Source organism: Podarcis gaigeae (assembly GCF_964106915.1).
Source record: "Podarcis gaigeae genome assembly, chromosome: 11".
NCBI classification, from domain to species: Eukaryota; Metazoa; Chordata; class Lepidosauria; order Squamata; family Lacertidae; genus Podarcis; species Podarcis gaigeae.
The window spans coordinates 56,193,426-56,208,024 of record NC_139687.1 but is presented as its reverse complement, the minus strand read 5'-3'; the positions used below and the strand labels follow the sequence as shown (position 1 = coordinate 56,208,024).

General features: G+C 45.5%; 1 protein-coding gene across 5 annotated transcripts in view; it reads right to left on the bottom strand.

Moving 5' to 3' along the window:
* The window catches only part of LOXHD1 (lipoxygenase homology PLAT domains 1), a 195,364-nt gene that overhangs the window by 99,782 nt on the left and 80,983 nt on the right, over nucleotides 1-14,599 (bottom strand). For all 5 annotated transcript variants that reach the window (XR_014556163.1, XM_083702543.1, XM_083702545.1 and 2 more), the window contains 7 exons: nucleotides 12,043-12,197; nucleotides 8,633-8,793; nucleotides 4,977-5,053; nucleotides 4,459-4,655; nucleotides 3,629-3,821; nucleotides 2,845-3,005; nucleotides 732-1,032 (listed from right to left, as the gene is read on the bottom strand). Coding sequence is in view for 4 of the 5 variants with exons in the window: in XM_083702543.1 (XP_083558669.1) it covers nucleotides 732-1,032; nucleotides 2,845-3,005; nucleotides 3,629-3,821; nucleotides 4,459-4,655; nucleotides 4,977-5,053; nucleotides 8,633-8,793; nucleotides 12,043-12,197 (1,245 nt within the window). In the remaining variant the exon portion in view is untranslated. The remainder of the gene's footprint in view (nucleotides 1-731; nucleotides 1,033-2,844; nucleotides 3,006-3,628; nucleotides 3,822-4,458; nucleotides 4,656-4,976; nucleotides 5,054-8,632; nucleotides 8,794-12,042; nucleotides 12,198-14,599) is intronic.

The window sequence follows — 14,599 nt, the reverse complement described above, 5'->3', positions numbered from 1 at the left end:
AGCAAGCTTGTTTTCTCCTGCTCTGGAGGGTACGACTCAAACCAATGGCTTCAAGTTACAAGAAAGGAGATTCCAACTCAACACCAGGAAGTGTATATACTTGAATCTGACCAAAATAAGCCTCCTAGAGCAAAATATACATCAAGGTAGCATACAATGTCCTCCTCCTCCTCTTTTAATCCCCACAACGACCCTTTGAAGTACTGAGAGGTGGGGACAGGCCCAAGGTCACCCAGTGAGCTTAGGTGCCCAGTGCTGATTTGGTCTCCCTGGTCCTAGTCCAAAATCCTAACCACTACACCACGCTGCCCTTGTCCAAGTCTCCTCCCCAATCACCTTGCCCAAGTCTCCCTCCCCAGGCTGCTTTTGCATTGCAGAGGAAAAGATAAGGGGAATCAGCAGTGCTATTTCCTGAACTGGAGGGCCCTCTGACTAAAGTCCCTTCAAACTATCAGAAAGTTGGAGAACCCTGGACTCATGTCTGCATGGATCTCCACTTATTGGCCACCCTGCTCACACAAGGTCCATACCCACTAAAGCTGGATATAAGAAAATGCACTAGGAATCATGCACACCAATAAAGGAAACTACCTTATACTGTGTTTAGCACAGAATTGTTGGTACTGACATGTAGCGGCTCTCCAGGATCTTTCAGTTAGGGATCTTTTCCATCCCTGCAACTGAGCTATGGCCCTTCGATCCCAGTTTACCGCCCAGTGACCCTAGTTTACCTTCAATTTCCTCTCCATCCTCTGGTATCAGTTCCACCACCAGCTCCTTGTCCTCTTCATCCCTGGCCAGCCATCGGTGGGCTTCAAACTGATAAACCTCCATAATATCTATCTCCTGAGGCTCCTCCTCTTCCTCCGCTTCTTCAGGAGACTTCTTCTTCTTCTTCTTCTTTTTCTTCTTTTCCTCCCTTGTCGGCATCTTCTTAACCGTGACAGTTTCCAAGAACCAGCCGTCCCCAATGCCACTTCCGTCGTGGCCAATTCGGATCTTGTAGACTTTGCCAACATCCGCAGCTTCTACCTTTAAGATTGTTAGTAAAATAAACTCTGAGCATTTTGACAGCATTTTTAGGTGTTGAAAGCGTTTTGTACATGCTCTCTGTCATCCTTACAGCAACCCTGTTAGACAGGCATGGCCAAACATGGCTCTCCAGATGTTTTGGGACTACAGTTCCCATCATCCCTGACCACTGGTCCTGTTAGCTAGGGATGATGGGAGTTGTAGTCCCAAAACATCTGGAGGGCCAAGTTTGGCCATGCCTGCTGTTAGATATTATGATCTCTATATTTCAGATTGATGGACAGAAGGGTGTTTTCTAAACAGTACCAATTTTGTTAAAGACAAGACTACTGAGCATAAATAACAAAAATACAGGAGGATTTTTTATATAAAATATAAAATATAAAACAGATGATAGGCAGTGCTTGCAAAGACAGTTTCTTGAAGAGGGTTTCTTTTCTTTATATTTTAATAGCTTTCATTTAATGATTTTGCAGTTTATGCAACAAAGCAAAAGACAAAAGAACACGCAGCAAGAAATTATAATCTTTAACTAACCCACAGGCAAGTCATGGATATGTAAATCTTTTCTTAAAAATGACCAAATAGTTGGTTTAACAAAATATAGAATGAAATAATGAATGGTCCAGAAGCCCAATGTGGAAGTTGGGAGAAGAGGTAGGGTACTGGGGAGAGTTACAAATATTTCCAAATTAAATCATAATGAACTGGGATGGGGTTTCTGAAGACCCCTGTGGGCGAAAAAGGATAATAGAATAGATTTGGAAGGGACACCAGGGTCATCTAGTCCAACCCACTGCAATACAGGAGTCACAACTGGAGAGTAATTGTGACATCAGAAGATCGACATGCAGGTGGCAGATATTCTGCTTCTAAATAAAAAATATAAAATATCTACATGGTGCCTCGGGAACAACTTGCACCTTAACATCAGCAAGACAAAGGAGATGGTGCTGGACTTTCAGAGGAAGAGAGGAGAACTAGCCCCACTGTACATCGGGGAGGGCTGTGTGGAGAGAGTCTCTTCCTTTAAATTCCTAGGAGACTCAATCTCCTCAGATTATTGTGGAAGAACGATGTCAATCAACATAGAAAGTGTCCTTTCATACTGCATCATGGTGTGGTGTGCTGGTTTGACATCAACTGATAGGAAGTGCCTACAGAGGGTGGTGAATACAGCATAAGATATTATGGGCTGTCCCGTGAATCCACTGGATGACATTGCAGAAGAACGTTGCCTCAGGAGAGTAAGGAAAATTCTCAGGGATGATTCACACCCTGGCCAACACTTTCTTGATCTCCTGCTCTCAGGCAGAAGATACAGAAGCATGATTAGTCGCACCAACAGGGTAAAGAATAGCTTCTATCCTGGGCTGTTAGGCTGTTGAATGAAAAGATAACAACAGGGCAACTGACTTTCGGGTTTGGTGGGTGTGCGTCAGTAAGCGAGGGGAATTAAGACTAAGAGAGCTGAGTGGGGGGTGCTCATGTAATCTCACTGTATACAAGTTGTACAAGTATTTCCATTTCAATTTCAGACCAGAAGAGAATATCATTCACAGCTCTCAGGGCTGAGAGCTAAAGATTCATATTTTCCATTTCTTTGTGATCACGTCCACAAGGCACATTTTGAACTTCATAACACATTGTGCAGGCGTGACCTCGGAGAAGCTAAAACTGAAGAAGGCTCATCTAACATCAAGCCTGGCAAAAAGATGCAATATCTAGATCCGCCACACTTTTGCTGGCAGAGAGGGAAAGCACTCACCCCAGAGAAATCTAGTTAGAGCCCCTTCTGCGGCTCAGCCCTACCTTGAAGGTTTCTATCGCTCCTCTCTCGTAGTTGTTTGACCGGTTTCTCAGAATCAGGACCTCTGTTTTGCCCAGCTCACCATAAATCTGCATGAAGACGTTGGCATTGGTACCCGCATTCCTCACGTCGCCAGTCACCACACACACCTCGTAATTTATCACTATGTTTGAAGCAGATGAGGAGAGAGGTTATTGTGGGAATTAAGGCTGTTCTCCCCCCCCCCCAATAGATTTTAAAGGATGAAATTAGATAATACGGAACCTTAAAATGCAATTGCATGTAATTTGGAATACAGTCATACCTTGGTTTTCGAACAGCTTTGGCTCCCGAACGCAGCACACCTGGAAGTGAGTGTTCCGGTTTGCAAACTATTTTTGGAAGCCGAATGTCCGACGGGGCTTCCACAGCTTCTGATTGGCGGCAGGAGCTTCCTGCCGCCATTCAGAAGCTGTGCTTTGGTTTTCAAATGTTTTGGGAGTCAAACGGACTTGCGGATCAGATTCCATTCGACTTCCAAGGTGCAACTGTATAAACATAGACATTGGGAGATCTGGAAGTCACTAGCTTTGTTGAATTTGACTATAACTGTTGAGTAACAAATGTAACTTCCAATATGGAAAGGAGTAAAATATCCTTATGGGGGGAAATGATTTACTGTGTGAAGAAGTACTTTCCTGTATCTGACCTAAATCTTCCAACATCGCAGAGGACAACCCTCCCTTTCTTTCACTCCCAGAAAATGCTATCAATCATCATCACTAGAAAGGTGCCACCAGTCCTTACGTTTCTCAATTGGGACGATCTCGCTGGGGTAGACTTCAATCTCTACCTTTCCATCGGCTTCGGTTTTGTCCAGCCACCGGTTGCAAGGGAAGTTGTACTGCTTGCCGTGGACAGGAATTGAAATCTCAACACTGCCAAGGTGCCAGCCAGCCCGGAGTCCTACATTGTCGTGCCCGATGGAAATCCGCTTGATCTTTGAGAGGCAGAATGGAAAGAGTTTGAGTGTGTCATGGAAATGCCTATTCCTCTAGCTTTGCTCAGTTCTCAACTACCTCAGTTGTCTTTGCTCTCTGTCTCAAAGGGGACTTCTGGATTCTGCTCATAGCTATAGCAGGCAGGCAGATGCAAAGTCTAGATTTGATGAGTTGCACCCAAGTTCCATACAAAGTAGACCCATTGCAGTTATTGGAGCTAAGTTAGGCATGCCCATTGATTTTAATGGTTCTGCTCTGAGTATGACTAACATTAGGGATAAAGGGGACCTAATGGGATAAGGGATAAATTAGGTTCAGTTGTGGCCGACTCTGGGGTTTGCCCCCTAAGTGGGTTCAAAACACCATGCTCCAATTTTTCCTCTTCCCCTGCCTTGACCCACTGTTTTCCTCAACATGGAGTCCGATAACAATCTCTGGAGTCCATGCGTGCTATTTCTGATGTTGTCTTTGAGTCTAAAAAAGCCATTGCTGTGGGTTTCAGTTTAGAAAGCATGTGATGCCATAAAGTATGATAAACTGCTAGGCAACCACACTCCGTTTTTAAAGCCACTGTGACCTTAACAATTAAACCAATCCTTTCTGCGGCACAAAGCCATGTTTGCATTTCGTTCTTACCTCCCCAATGTCCATTGTGTCAAGAGTGAAGATATCAATCCGTCCTCGTTCAAAGTAGTCCTCTAAATCATTATCAGACACCAAAAGCGTCTCCTTTTTCGTGTCTGCTTTTTCACCGTAGAGCTTGATCAAAACCTTTGAATCTGAGCTGGCTCCAGGGACATCCCCTGTTTTTATGCTGATGTGGTAACCGATATCTACAGAAATATTAGCATGTGCTAGATATGAGACCTGACAACATAGGGCAAAAACACATCCCTCATCACTGGTGATCGAAAAAGAATAGGAAGGGAAAGGACAGAAGCTAGGAATTCATGTATGAGACTCTTTCAGGACCAACTGAAATGGACAGTGTCATCCATTCCTATACCTGACGGAGGAAAGATAAATAGACATTCAAAGGACTTGACCAGAAACAATGAGAAGACACAATGAGTTAAAAGAATGCTTTCTATCTACCCCCGTCCCAATGAAGTACAAACTGAACAGCCAGACATGAAATCCATTTGCAAACTCACTTTCCAGAATAGATGATCTCCCAGCTGGAACTAACTCCCGAATAATCATGCCATCATCCTCATTCTTGTCAAGCCATCTGGTCAGCAAATAAAAGTTAAGTTACCTGCTATTACCAGCCAAGCATCAGGAGGTTTATTAAAATCCAGGAAGACACAGTGTATATACTGAGAAACAAACCTGTGTGCCTAGAGACCTTTTTATGGCAATCTGGAATAAGAAACAGATTACAAAACACATGGCAAAGAAGAAACAATATCCAATAATTCACAGAATTGTAGGGTTAGAAGGGACCCCCAAGTGAAAGAATCCCTGACAGGTGGCCACGCAGCTTCTGTTTGAAGACCTCTAATGAAGAAGAGCATATCACCTTGCAAGGTAAATGTATATATTTGTCATCTTTATTCCATTTCTCAGTTGTGGATTTGAGATGCTTAAGGGGGCGACAGGGAACAAGAGCTAGGGAAAGGTGTTAACTTCTGGCAGTTAATGCCTTAAACATCATCAGCAAGATTGAAACCTTCTTTGTTTGGGGAGTTTGAAAAAAATGACCCCAAAGGTTACTAAGAATATGTATAATTTCTGTTTTATCCTAACCTCTGACATGTTACATTCCAGGTAGTAAAGGTAAAGGTAAAGGGACCCCTGACCATTAGGTCCAGTCGCGGACGACTCTGGGGTTGTGGCACTCATCTCGCTTTATTGGCCGAGGGAGCCGGTGTACAGCTTCCAGGTCATGTGGCCAGCATGACTAAGCCGCTTCTGGCGAACCAGAGCAGTGCACGGAAACGGCATTTACCTTCCCGTTTACCTATTCATCTATTTGCATTTTGACGTGCTTTTGAACTGCTAGGTGGGCAGGAGCAGGGACTGAGCAATGGGAGCTCACCCTGTCGCGGGGATTTGAACCGCCAACCTTCTGATCAGCAAGCCCTAGGCTCTGTGGTTTAACCCACAGCACCACATCTACAAAACAACTGGGCTACTCATTGTCTATTCTTCCCATTTTTTAAATTGAGGATTTCATTAAAGGGCAGCGGGCTGGTGTAAGGGGCACAGGGCAGGCCATGTGGGACTCACAGCTCTGGCCACTCCCCCCCCCCCACACACATCAGGATTTGCTGTCTGAGGCAGCTGCCTCACTCGGTCTCCTCATAGGGCCAGCCCTCACTCTCTCTCTGACATACACAATTTGCATTCTGAACTGGTGCAGCCTGGCAACAGATGCATTGCACGCATTTGGTGACTGTATATTCCATTTTTTAAAAAAATGCAAAATACTTATGAAACCCTGGCAAAGCACCACAGCAGAATGGGCAGCATGCAAAATGAAGAAACCCAATTTCCCCTCGCTGAACATTTGTTGATTGTCGGGTATGTACTCTACCCAGTATTCTTCCCTTTCAGTCTCTAAAACCATGTGGCCAAAAGTAAGCGCTTTGGAAAGGTTTAGATGCCACAATTAGCAGTACCGCACCTGAGTTTTCATTTTTGCTGCAAAACCTGCTGTTTAGGGATGTTCATTGTGGAGAAAAAACACTTTCTTGCAAAAAAAAGGTTGTGTTTGTTTGCTGCCATTTTCCCCTCTGCCTGCTACTGCTGGGGCGCCATTTTGTTCTACTTGAAAAGGCCACATCACACCATGATCCCAGCCAATCAAAGATCATGATGATGCCACAGCACCCTGCAATCAGCCAGACGGTCCTATGTGACAACAGCACTGAGAGAAAACAAATCCTACCTACTGCCCTCCCTCTGAATAGGAGGAAATGAATCTCTGTTGCCTAGGCGTTAATGTTGATGCTCGTTATTTGTCTACACCATACTGGCAATTTTGTCCACTTTCATTATTGGGCAAGACTTTCCCAATTCCGGTTGCTTATGACTAGGCTGGAGAAAAATGTAGGTGAGGATCTTTATCCGAATGCATATCCCAGAATGTCGATGGATGACATCTGCATTCTGCACCGGCTAGGAAAAATGTGCAACAATTAGATCCGAGCAATTCTGTTTTGGTCTGGTTGCCTTGGCAATGAGGACACATTTCATCTTCCACTGACACCCACCCCCAGCGAACAAGGGAGGGTGTGTTTCGTGTGAGATGTAAAAGGTTCGTCAACATGCTCGTCCGTGGTTTTGGCCCAGCATTAGTTAGGAACAGTAATCCTCTGCTGTGGCGACTTGTGGCAGAGATTGAGAAGTAAGAATGTAAGGAAAGCAGCTGTAGAAGCAACCAAAATAACTTCCCAAAGGAAGGAAGTCTTCGTAGGGTTGGTTTTGGTCTTTGGTTTTTACCTTGCTGCAACTTAGTACCTGTGTCTCACGCAGCTCTTGATGTTGTTCCCATCCTAGGATCTTGTTCCAGTGACTAGGGATTAAGCCAGTGCCATGGTCAAGACATCTTGCTGTTTAGGTGGCACCTTCATGAGAAGTTCTTCTGAGATACTTCCTGTTTTGGTCTTATATCCAGGATCACTCATCATAGGAAAGCTGCTTCCAGCAGCCTCCTTGTAAGGAGTGTAGCATCTACATCAGCCATAAGCAAGGCCCATAGTTTGTGATCAACGTTTCATACAAAGATTTTATGCTTCTCCAAAAAAAGAAACACCCCAAAGAAATCGGAAGACTCCTTGACCAGCAGGCCTGGAATGGTTGTCATCCAATATCTACAGGTCATGGAGAGATCTGCTTTCCTTCATAAAAGAGGATGCAGTTGGCGAGCACCTTTGTCTTCAAATTCCTCAAGAGCCCATGACACAACCGCCAAGCAGAAGGCAGCCATGCTGGCAAAGAATGTGCATGCCAGCATTGGGCTGGGTTCTTCTGCTGCAGGCTGTCATGTGACCCTCTTTCTATTTGAAAGGTAGAGATAATAGAGGTGCAAGGACAGCAAAGGAAACTTCTCTTGAGATTTGACTGTCTTACATGGAAAAGAGGACTCTGGAGATGTTAAGGACCATGTGCCCCTTTTTGTGGCATGTGTTAATGTGACTGCAGAGCAATAGATTTTAAGATCTGGGCCTTGGTTTTCATGTTCCTGATCGGTGTGATGTCTCTCTGGGGTTTATAATTGCTGCCTCCATGATTCTGAGGGAAGTTATTGGCTGGTGCTCAGGTAGATCACATGGAAAGGAGAACCAATTGTGGCTTTATTTACACAGCACCCATTTTTATTTTTCAAGGCCACTGGATTGGAAGGAAAGAATACCATGTTTTAAACCAAAAAATTGGTCAGTGGGGTAATTCTAAATCATTTCACCTTATGAACTGGTTTTCCTGGTTTTGAAAGGGCTGTACATTCCACTTGCATGCTGTATCCTAGTAGCTTGCACACTTCCTAAAATTATTATTTATTGTTGGTGCTATTTTCAACCACTGTGTGCTAGGCTAAGATATCCACAGAACACTTGTGTCAGGAGCGTTTATGGTGAGGTTCAGTGGTCGAGGCCATTGGGGTTATGTTGGGTGGCTGATGCCTATTCTATCCTTGTTTGTAATTTTCTCTCTGAGGCATGACTCGAGAGAATGGAGGCAACAGGTTTTGTACAATGAGGCCCACAGTGTGCTCATTGTGTGTTAAAGGAAAAGGGTAGCCTGCCGTCCTGAACACTCAGCCAGTTGACAGAGCACAGGCAGAGCCTGACATTTTTCCTAGTACCTGTAGCAGGGGAATTCTTGATCCTCACTCTCTGGCTGTCCATCTTCCCTCACTATCACTTTGCCAAGGTACCAGCCGCTGCTTCCTCCTTTGCCATCATGCCCTATCCTCACCCTTCTCACCTGCTTCAGGTCGACCGCCTCAATGATGAACTCATCGGCCTTCGGCACAAGGGAAAGCAGAAAGAAAATGGTCAAAATGGGAGACAAGAACGTCAAGAAACAAATGCACTTTTCTACACCTGGAATGGTGGACTCAGATCTGAGAGAAATGGGTTCAGGCAGGGGAGGCTGGTTCATTGGGGCAAATGAGGGACTGCCTCCAACAGCCAGTCCCCTAACTGCCTGCCATTTTACTTACTATCAGCCAGGGGCTGTTGGCGCTTCCTGTCATCAGCTCTGACTCCATCTGCTGATGGTCCTCTTGCCTTCCACCTCTAGGAGCCAACTCCTAGGGGCCAAGGTTCCTTTGTCCCCAATAAAAAATTGGAGGGGCCACCACCACCCCCAAGTTGATGGGCATTGCCATTGAAATGGGGTAAAGGTAAAGGAACCCCTTACCATTAGGTCCAGTCGTGGCCGACTCTGGGGTTGGGGCACTCATCTCGCTTTATTGGCCGAGGGAGCCGGCGTATACCTTCCGGGTCATGTGGCCAGCATGACTAAGCCACTTCTGGCAAACCAGAGCAGCGCACAGAAATGCCGTTTACCTTTCCGCCGGAGCAGTACCTATTTATCTACTTGCACTTTGACGTGCTTTTGAACCGCTAGGTTGGCAGGAGCAGGGACTGAGCAATGGGAGCTCACCCCATTGCGGGGATTCGAACTGCCGACCTTCTGATTGGCAAGTCCTAGGCTCTGTGGTTTAACCCACAGCGCCACCCGTGTCCCTTATTGAAATGGTGAGCAGGTGCCAAATATTGTGATGTAGGGTGGAGCCCCCCATAATATTTTATTCAAATTGGTGGCCGAGTTCTGTCCCAGCAAGGCTTAATGTACACCTGCCATCACTTGTAGGACTTGTAGGGCAGAAGCCCGGGACATGACAGAGCAAAATGAGTCAGAAAGCTTCCAAATTCAACAGGCTGGCTTGCCACATTTTGGAGTGCCGTCTAAAGAGGGGCTTTCCCAATAAAAGCACTATATAAATTGATCGCCCCGATGAGGGGTGTCAAGAGGTGAGTAGAGTATGTGGATGTACTAGGTAAGCAGTCAGCACAGGGCTCTAAATTCTGAGGTTTGTTTTGGTTTTTTAGCCCTCCTAAGAAGAAAGTTATGAAGCAAAATGTGCAGGTACCCTTCTAAATGATTCCTGTCAGATTTATAACACTTTAACAGTAACAGCTTTCCTAAAAGGAATATTGGGAGCTGTAGTTTTTAAGGGGGCTGGGAACTGTAGCTCTGTGAGGATTCTCCTAACGACTCTCAAACTACAGTTTTAAAACGACAGCTCTCAGCATTCTTTTTGGGCAAGCCATGATTCTTACAGTGGTATAAGAGTGCTTTAAATGTAAAGTGGTTATATACACGCACAAATGGTTATACAAATCAGTGTTACTTAAAATTCTTTTAAGCTGCTAACATTGATATAGTTAATTTTGAGAAACAGCAATAGGTACATGCCGAGGGCTTGTTTAGAGAAGATTCAGACATCTCCTGACAACAACCCCCATCAGAAATGAAAAAGGAATCTGAGGGAGCACTTCAGGTCTGGCTCATGTTTTACAGCTCATGAAAACAAAAGGGAACATCTCAAGGTGCTTATAAATAACTTCAATATAGTCTCTTTTTAAATGTCCAGCAGGTTTCGAGCTGTGGTGAATTCTTCTTCAGGGAATTGCTCTCTGCCTCCAGCCCTTCTGGATTCTCTTCCCCAAAAGAAAAACTACATTAAAGTTATTTATAAGCAGCTTGGGACGTTCCCTTTCGGATTTGTTTTGTTTTGTAGCATAAAAGTGCAACCCTTTCGTTATATATCTGAGCTGCCCCTGTGTAGAAGATGAATTAAATCACTCCGCAAGATGTGCAGTCCCAGCTGCTTGGAGAAAACTGACTCTGGACAGTTTTGGCATGTGAGGTGGAATGTACACGCACGCACCCTTCCTAATAATATCTAACTATGTAAAATAACTCAGGGATTTCCAGTCTTTTTGAGCCACATTCAGAATGTTGACAAAGTGCTGTTCACGCCAGTCACAAAATGGCTGACATATGGCGTGTGTGTGGCGTAATACAAAATGGCTGCCACGTCTAAAAGAGGAGGCAGAACCACACAATGGTTTGGGGCGTTACCCCCGGCAGACGTACCCCCATCAGCTGGAAAAAGGCACCTACGTCAATCAGCGATGCACTCGCTCACATCTGGAATAGGCTCTGTTCCACATGTAAAATGGCAAACCTTCCCTTCCACTAGGCAGCACTTCCTGTGGTCACTTGACAATGACCAAACACTGCCCCTCCAACTCCGCAGCAAAATGGCACACCAGCGGTGGCAGCTAGAACAAGGAATAAAAAGCTGAGCAGACAGCTTCCAGGCTATTCCTGTGGTCCTTTAAAAAGGCCATGGCACTGGCACCTGTGAACTGACTGCTCAGCATTCCTGCCAATGCTGGCATCTACCTAGGACAACTGGCCCCATGTCTACTATTTGGGCTGGCCCTCTCCCTCTTTCCACGGAGCCACTTCCGAGTTGGAGAGGAGGTGGGGTTGCGGGCTTCACGCACTCCCCATGTGCGTGGGGGCTGACTCACAGCCCCTGCTAGACTGGGGGAATCCTTGGCCACGTCATCTCCCTGGCCAGACAATCGGCTGGCCCAGGAGGTGTGGCCCGTGCTATTCAGGGCCGGCGCAGCCAAGGCTTTTCCTCTTTCTTTGCTTCAGCTGCTCCAGTTTCCCACCCTTCCCACCCTTTAGGTTTGGCTCTCTGACATTGCTATGGACTTCAAATCGTCACAACTTTCTCGGCATTGGCGGTTAGGCATTGGTAAGGGTATTGTTATGTAGATTGAAGAGGGGAGGAAGTGCCATCACCTGCCCCGAATATTGAAGGGTAGTCCAGTAAAGGATTCCGGGGGGCGTGGCCCTGTCTGAAGCCTATGGAGGTGTGGGCCTAAGGCACGCCCCTGAGCGGTGACCCCGGGGGAGTTCCTAGTTGATGTGCATCGGCAGGACTCCCCCTACTGGTGGTTAACCCTTCCCGGTCTTCAAGCAATCAGGCTGAAGCTGGATAGTCGATAGGACCAATGCCTAAGTCAATACCGCTCAATTCCTGTAACCAATAAAGTTGTGGCCAATTTTTGCCCATTAACCTAAAATGCCGGTGTCCTGTGTCTTTATTTCCGAGGGGGAGGCAGGAACTCGCCACACAACTAGTATATCATGGTGTCTTCTTAAACAGGCACACAGACTTACATTGCCCTTCTCAAATTTATTGATCGAGTTCACGCTGTTCTGCAGGACGCGGTCCCCGGTGTCTCCCTGATCTCCATAGAGGCAAGTGAAGACGTTGGCATCTGTCCCACTTCCACTCACCATCCCGGTGTGAACAACGACCCGGTACTTTTTCACTGCAAAGGCACAGGTTAAGGAATCCAAGAAGAAGAAGAAGAAGAAGAAGAAGAAGAAGAAGAAGAAGAAGAAGAAGAAGAAGAAGAAGAAGAAGAAGAAGAAATTATTATTTATACCCCACCCATCTGGCTGGGTTTCCCCAGCCACTCTGGGCAGCTTCCAACATAATATTAAAATACAATAATCTATTAAACATTAAAAGCTTCCCTAAACAGGGCTGCCTTCAGATGTCTTCTAAAAGTCTGGTAGTTGTTTTTCTCTTTGACATCTGGTGGGAGGGCGTTCCACAAGGCGGGCGCCACTACAGAGAAGGCCCTCTGCCTGGTTCCCTGTAACTTGGCTTCTCGTAACAAGGGAACCGCCAGAAGGCCCTCGGAGCTGGACCTCAGTGTCCGGGCAGAACGATGGGGGTGGAGACGCTCCTTCAGGTATACTGGACTAAGGCCGTTTAGGGCTTTAAAGGTCAGCACCAACACTTTGAACTGTGCTGTGAACTAAAGAAAAACAAGTCCAGGAATGGGGTTCTACAACTCTTTCCCTGTGGCTGAGAGCAGTTCCTCCAAAGCTTCACAGTTCTATGGTTCCCACAGGCAATTCTGTATTATTGTCTCTCATACAACCAGCACTTCAAGAAATTTGAAAACCCGAGGTCTTCCGGATTGGCGCCCCTGGCAATGGCGGAGCTCCTGCAATCGGGAGGAACTTGCTCCGTGGAAAGTTGGGTCTGAACCGCCACGGTGAAGGCGGAGACCCATTGAAATCACAGGCAGAAGAAGCTTGTGAACCTGGGATTCGGCTGGCACCTTGTGCGCCTCCCCTACTCGTGGGGAAACCCTGTTTTGGGGATCTGGAGCGACGTGGGGTGAGCAGCGCGGTGCTTTGAATCGACCGCTTCTTTCACGGAGTGAAGCCGCATTGCTGTTGCCGGAGAGCGCTGACTTTTTCTTGTGGACAATTGGATTTTAAACAACAACCCGTGAGTAAAACGGAAAATTGGATCTTTAAATATCTTAATTTGGCATCGAACGGGGAAGGTTCAAAACAGGAAGTCCGCCTTCCCCTTTTGTAAATAGACTGAAGCAAAGAGCTTACAAGTTAAGGTCTCAGAAAGCCTTATGTAAAGGATTAAACTTCCATCGATTGAAATTATTAGACCCCCCTTGGAAGCAGGAGAAGGGGGGGGAATTTTGGACTGTGTATCCTGCAGGAGAGAGTGATTAAAATCAAATTACCACTGCTCTGAACCTGGGAACGGGCTCCCAGTGATTGACATTTCGGGAGAGTTCATTGACAGCGAAGAGAACAGATGTTGACAGTAAGAGAAATATATTGTTTCCATTGTCCGCTTCTGCATTTAAAAGGGAGGGAAAGTATCTGAAAATTGAAACTATCTTTACTTTTTGATCTGTGTTGGAAAAGATTGATACAAGTGGAGACTGTTCCCCTCTAGAGGAAGCTTTTGAAACTGTTACAAGAGTGGAGCTGGGAAATCTCCAGCTGCTTGATAAGAACTGTGAGAACTAGAGATTGACCTTGGATATTCAAGAATGTCGACAGGAGAAGCCTTATGGACTGCATTTTCTAAGATAAGCCACTTGTTGGAACAGCTTCATAAAAGATGGATGCTGTGACTACTAAAATTGACATTTTGGAACCAAAAGTGAGCACCAATACAGAAATTATTCAGGATTTGGCACAGAAATCTATTTCAACAGGACAAATTGTTGAAAAGGAGAAGGAGAAAGTTGCTGTTGTCGAATCTAAAGTAATACAAGGGGGAGCCTTAGCCTTACAGAGGCAAATTAAGGACTACAAGTTGAGGCCCTTTATGATTGAGACTAGAAAAAGTCAGATTTTGAAGATCAGAGCCTGGCCTGGACTAGAAAAGGAAAGTTGGAAAGATCCCTCTATGCAGGGATTAACTGACTTCTGGAATATGGACTTGGGTCAGGAGGACTTTGGAGTTCTGGGGGCCTTTGGATTTGGAGGAATTTTGAAACATGCCTGGAAATACTTTATGGATCCTAGTTTTAATTATGGAAATCTGGCTGACCTGTCGAGAAGGAATAAAAGTATCGTTGGATTGGAGTTTCCCCGAGATCTGCTCTTTAGCATCAAAGAATATGAAGAAGACTGGCAGAAGGGACATGGAAAAGAGTTAAGAGCCTCGGACATAAGATCTCCAGGTTGATGGACTGTATGGAGTTGACGGAAGTGGCTGGTAGAGTCCGAGACTGGGGAGAGGAGATGGTGGAAGAAGATTGGAAATTTAAAGTCTATATATAGAAATATTGTAAAATTAATGAGTGATAGAAAAATGTTGGAAGGAAATTTTATGGCTTTAGTTGAAATGCTATAAGGAGTTAAGCTTAAATAAGTATACTAATTTTAATGGAAATAA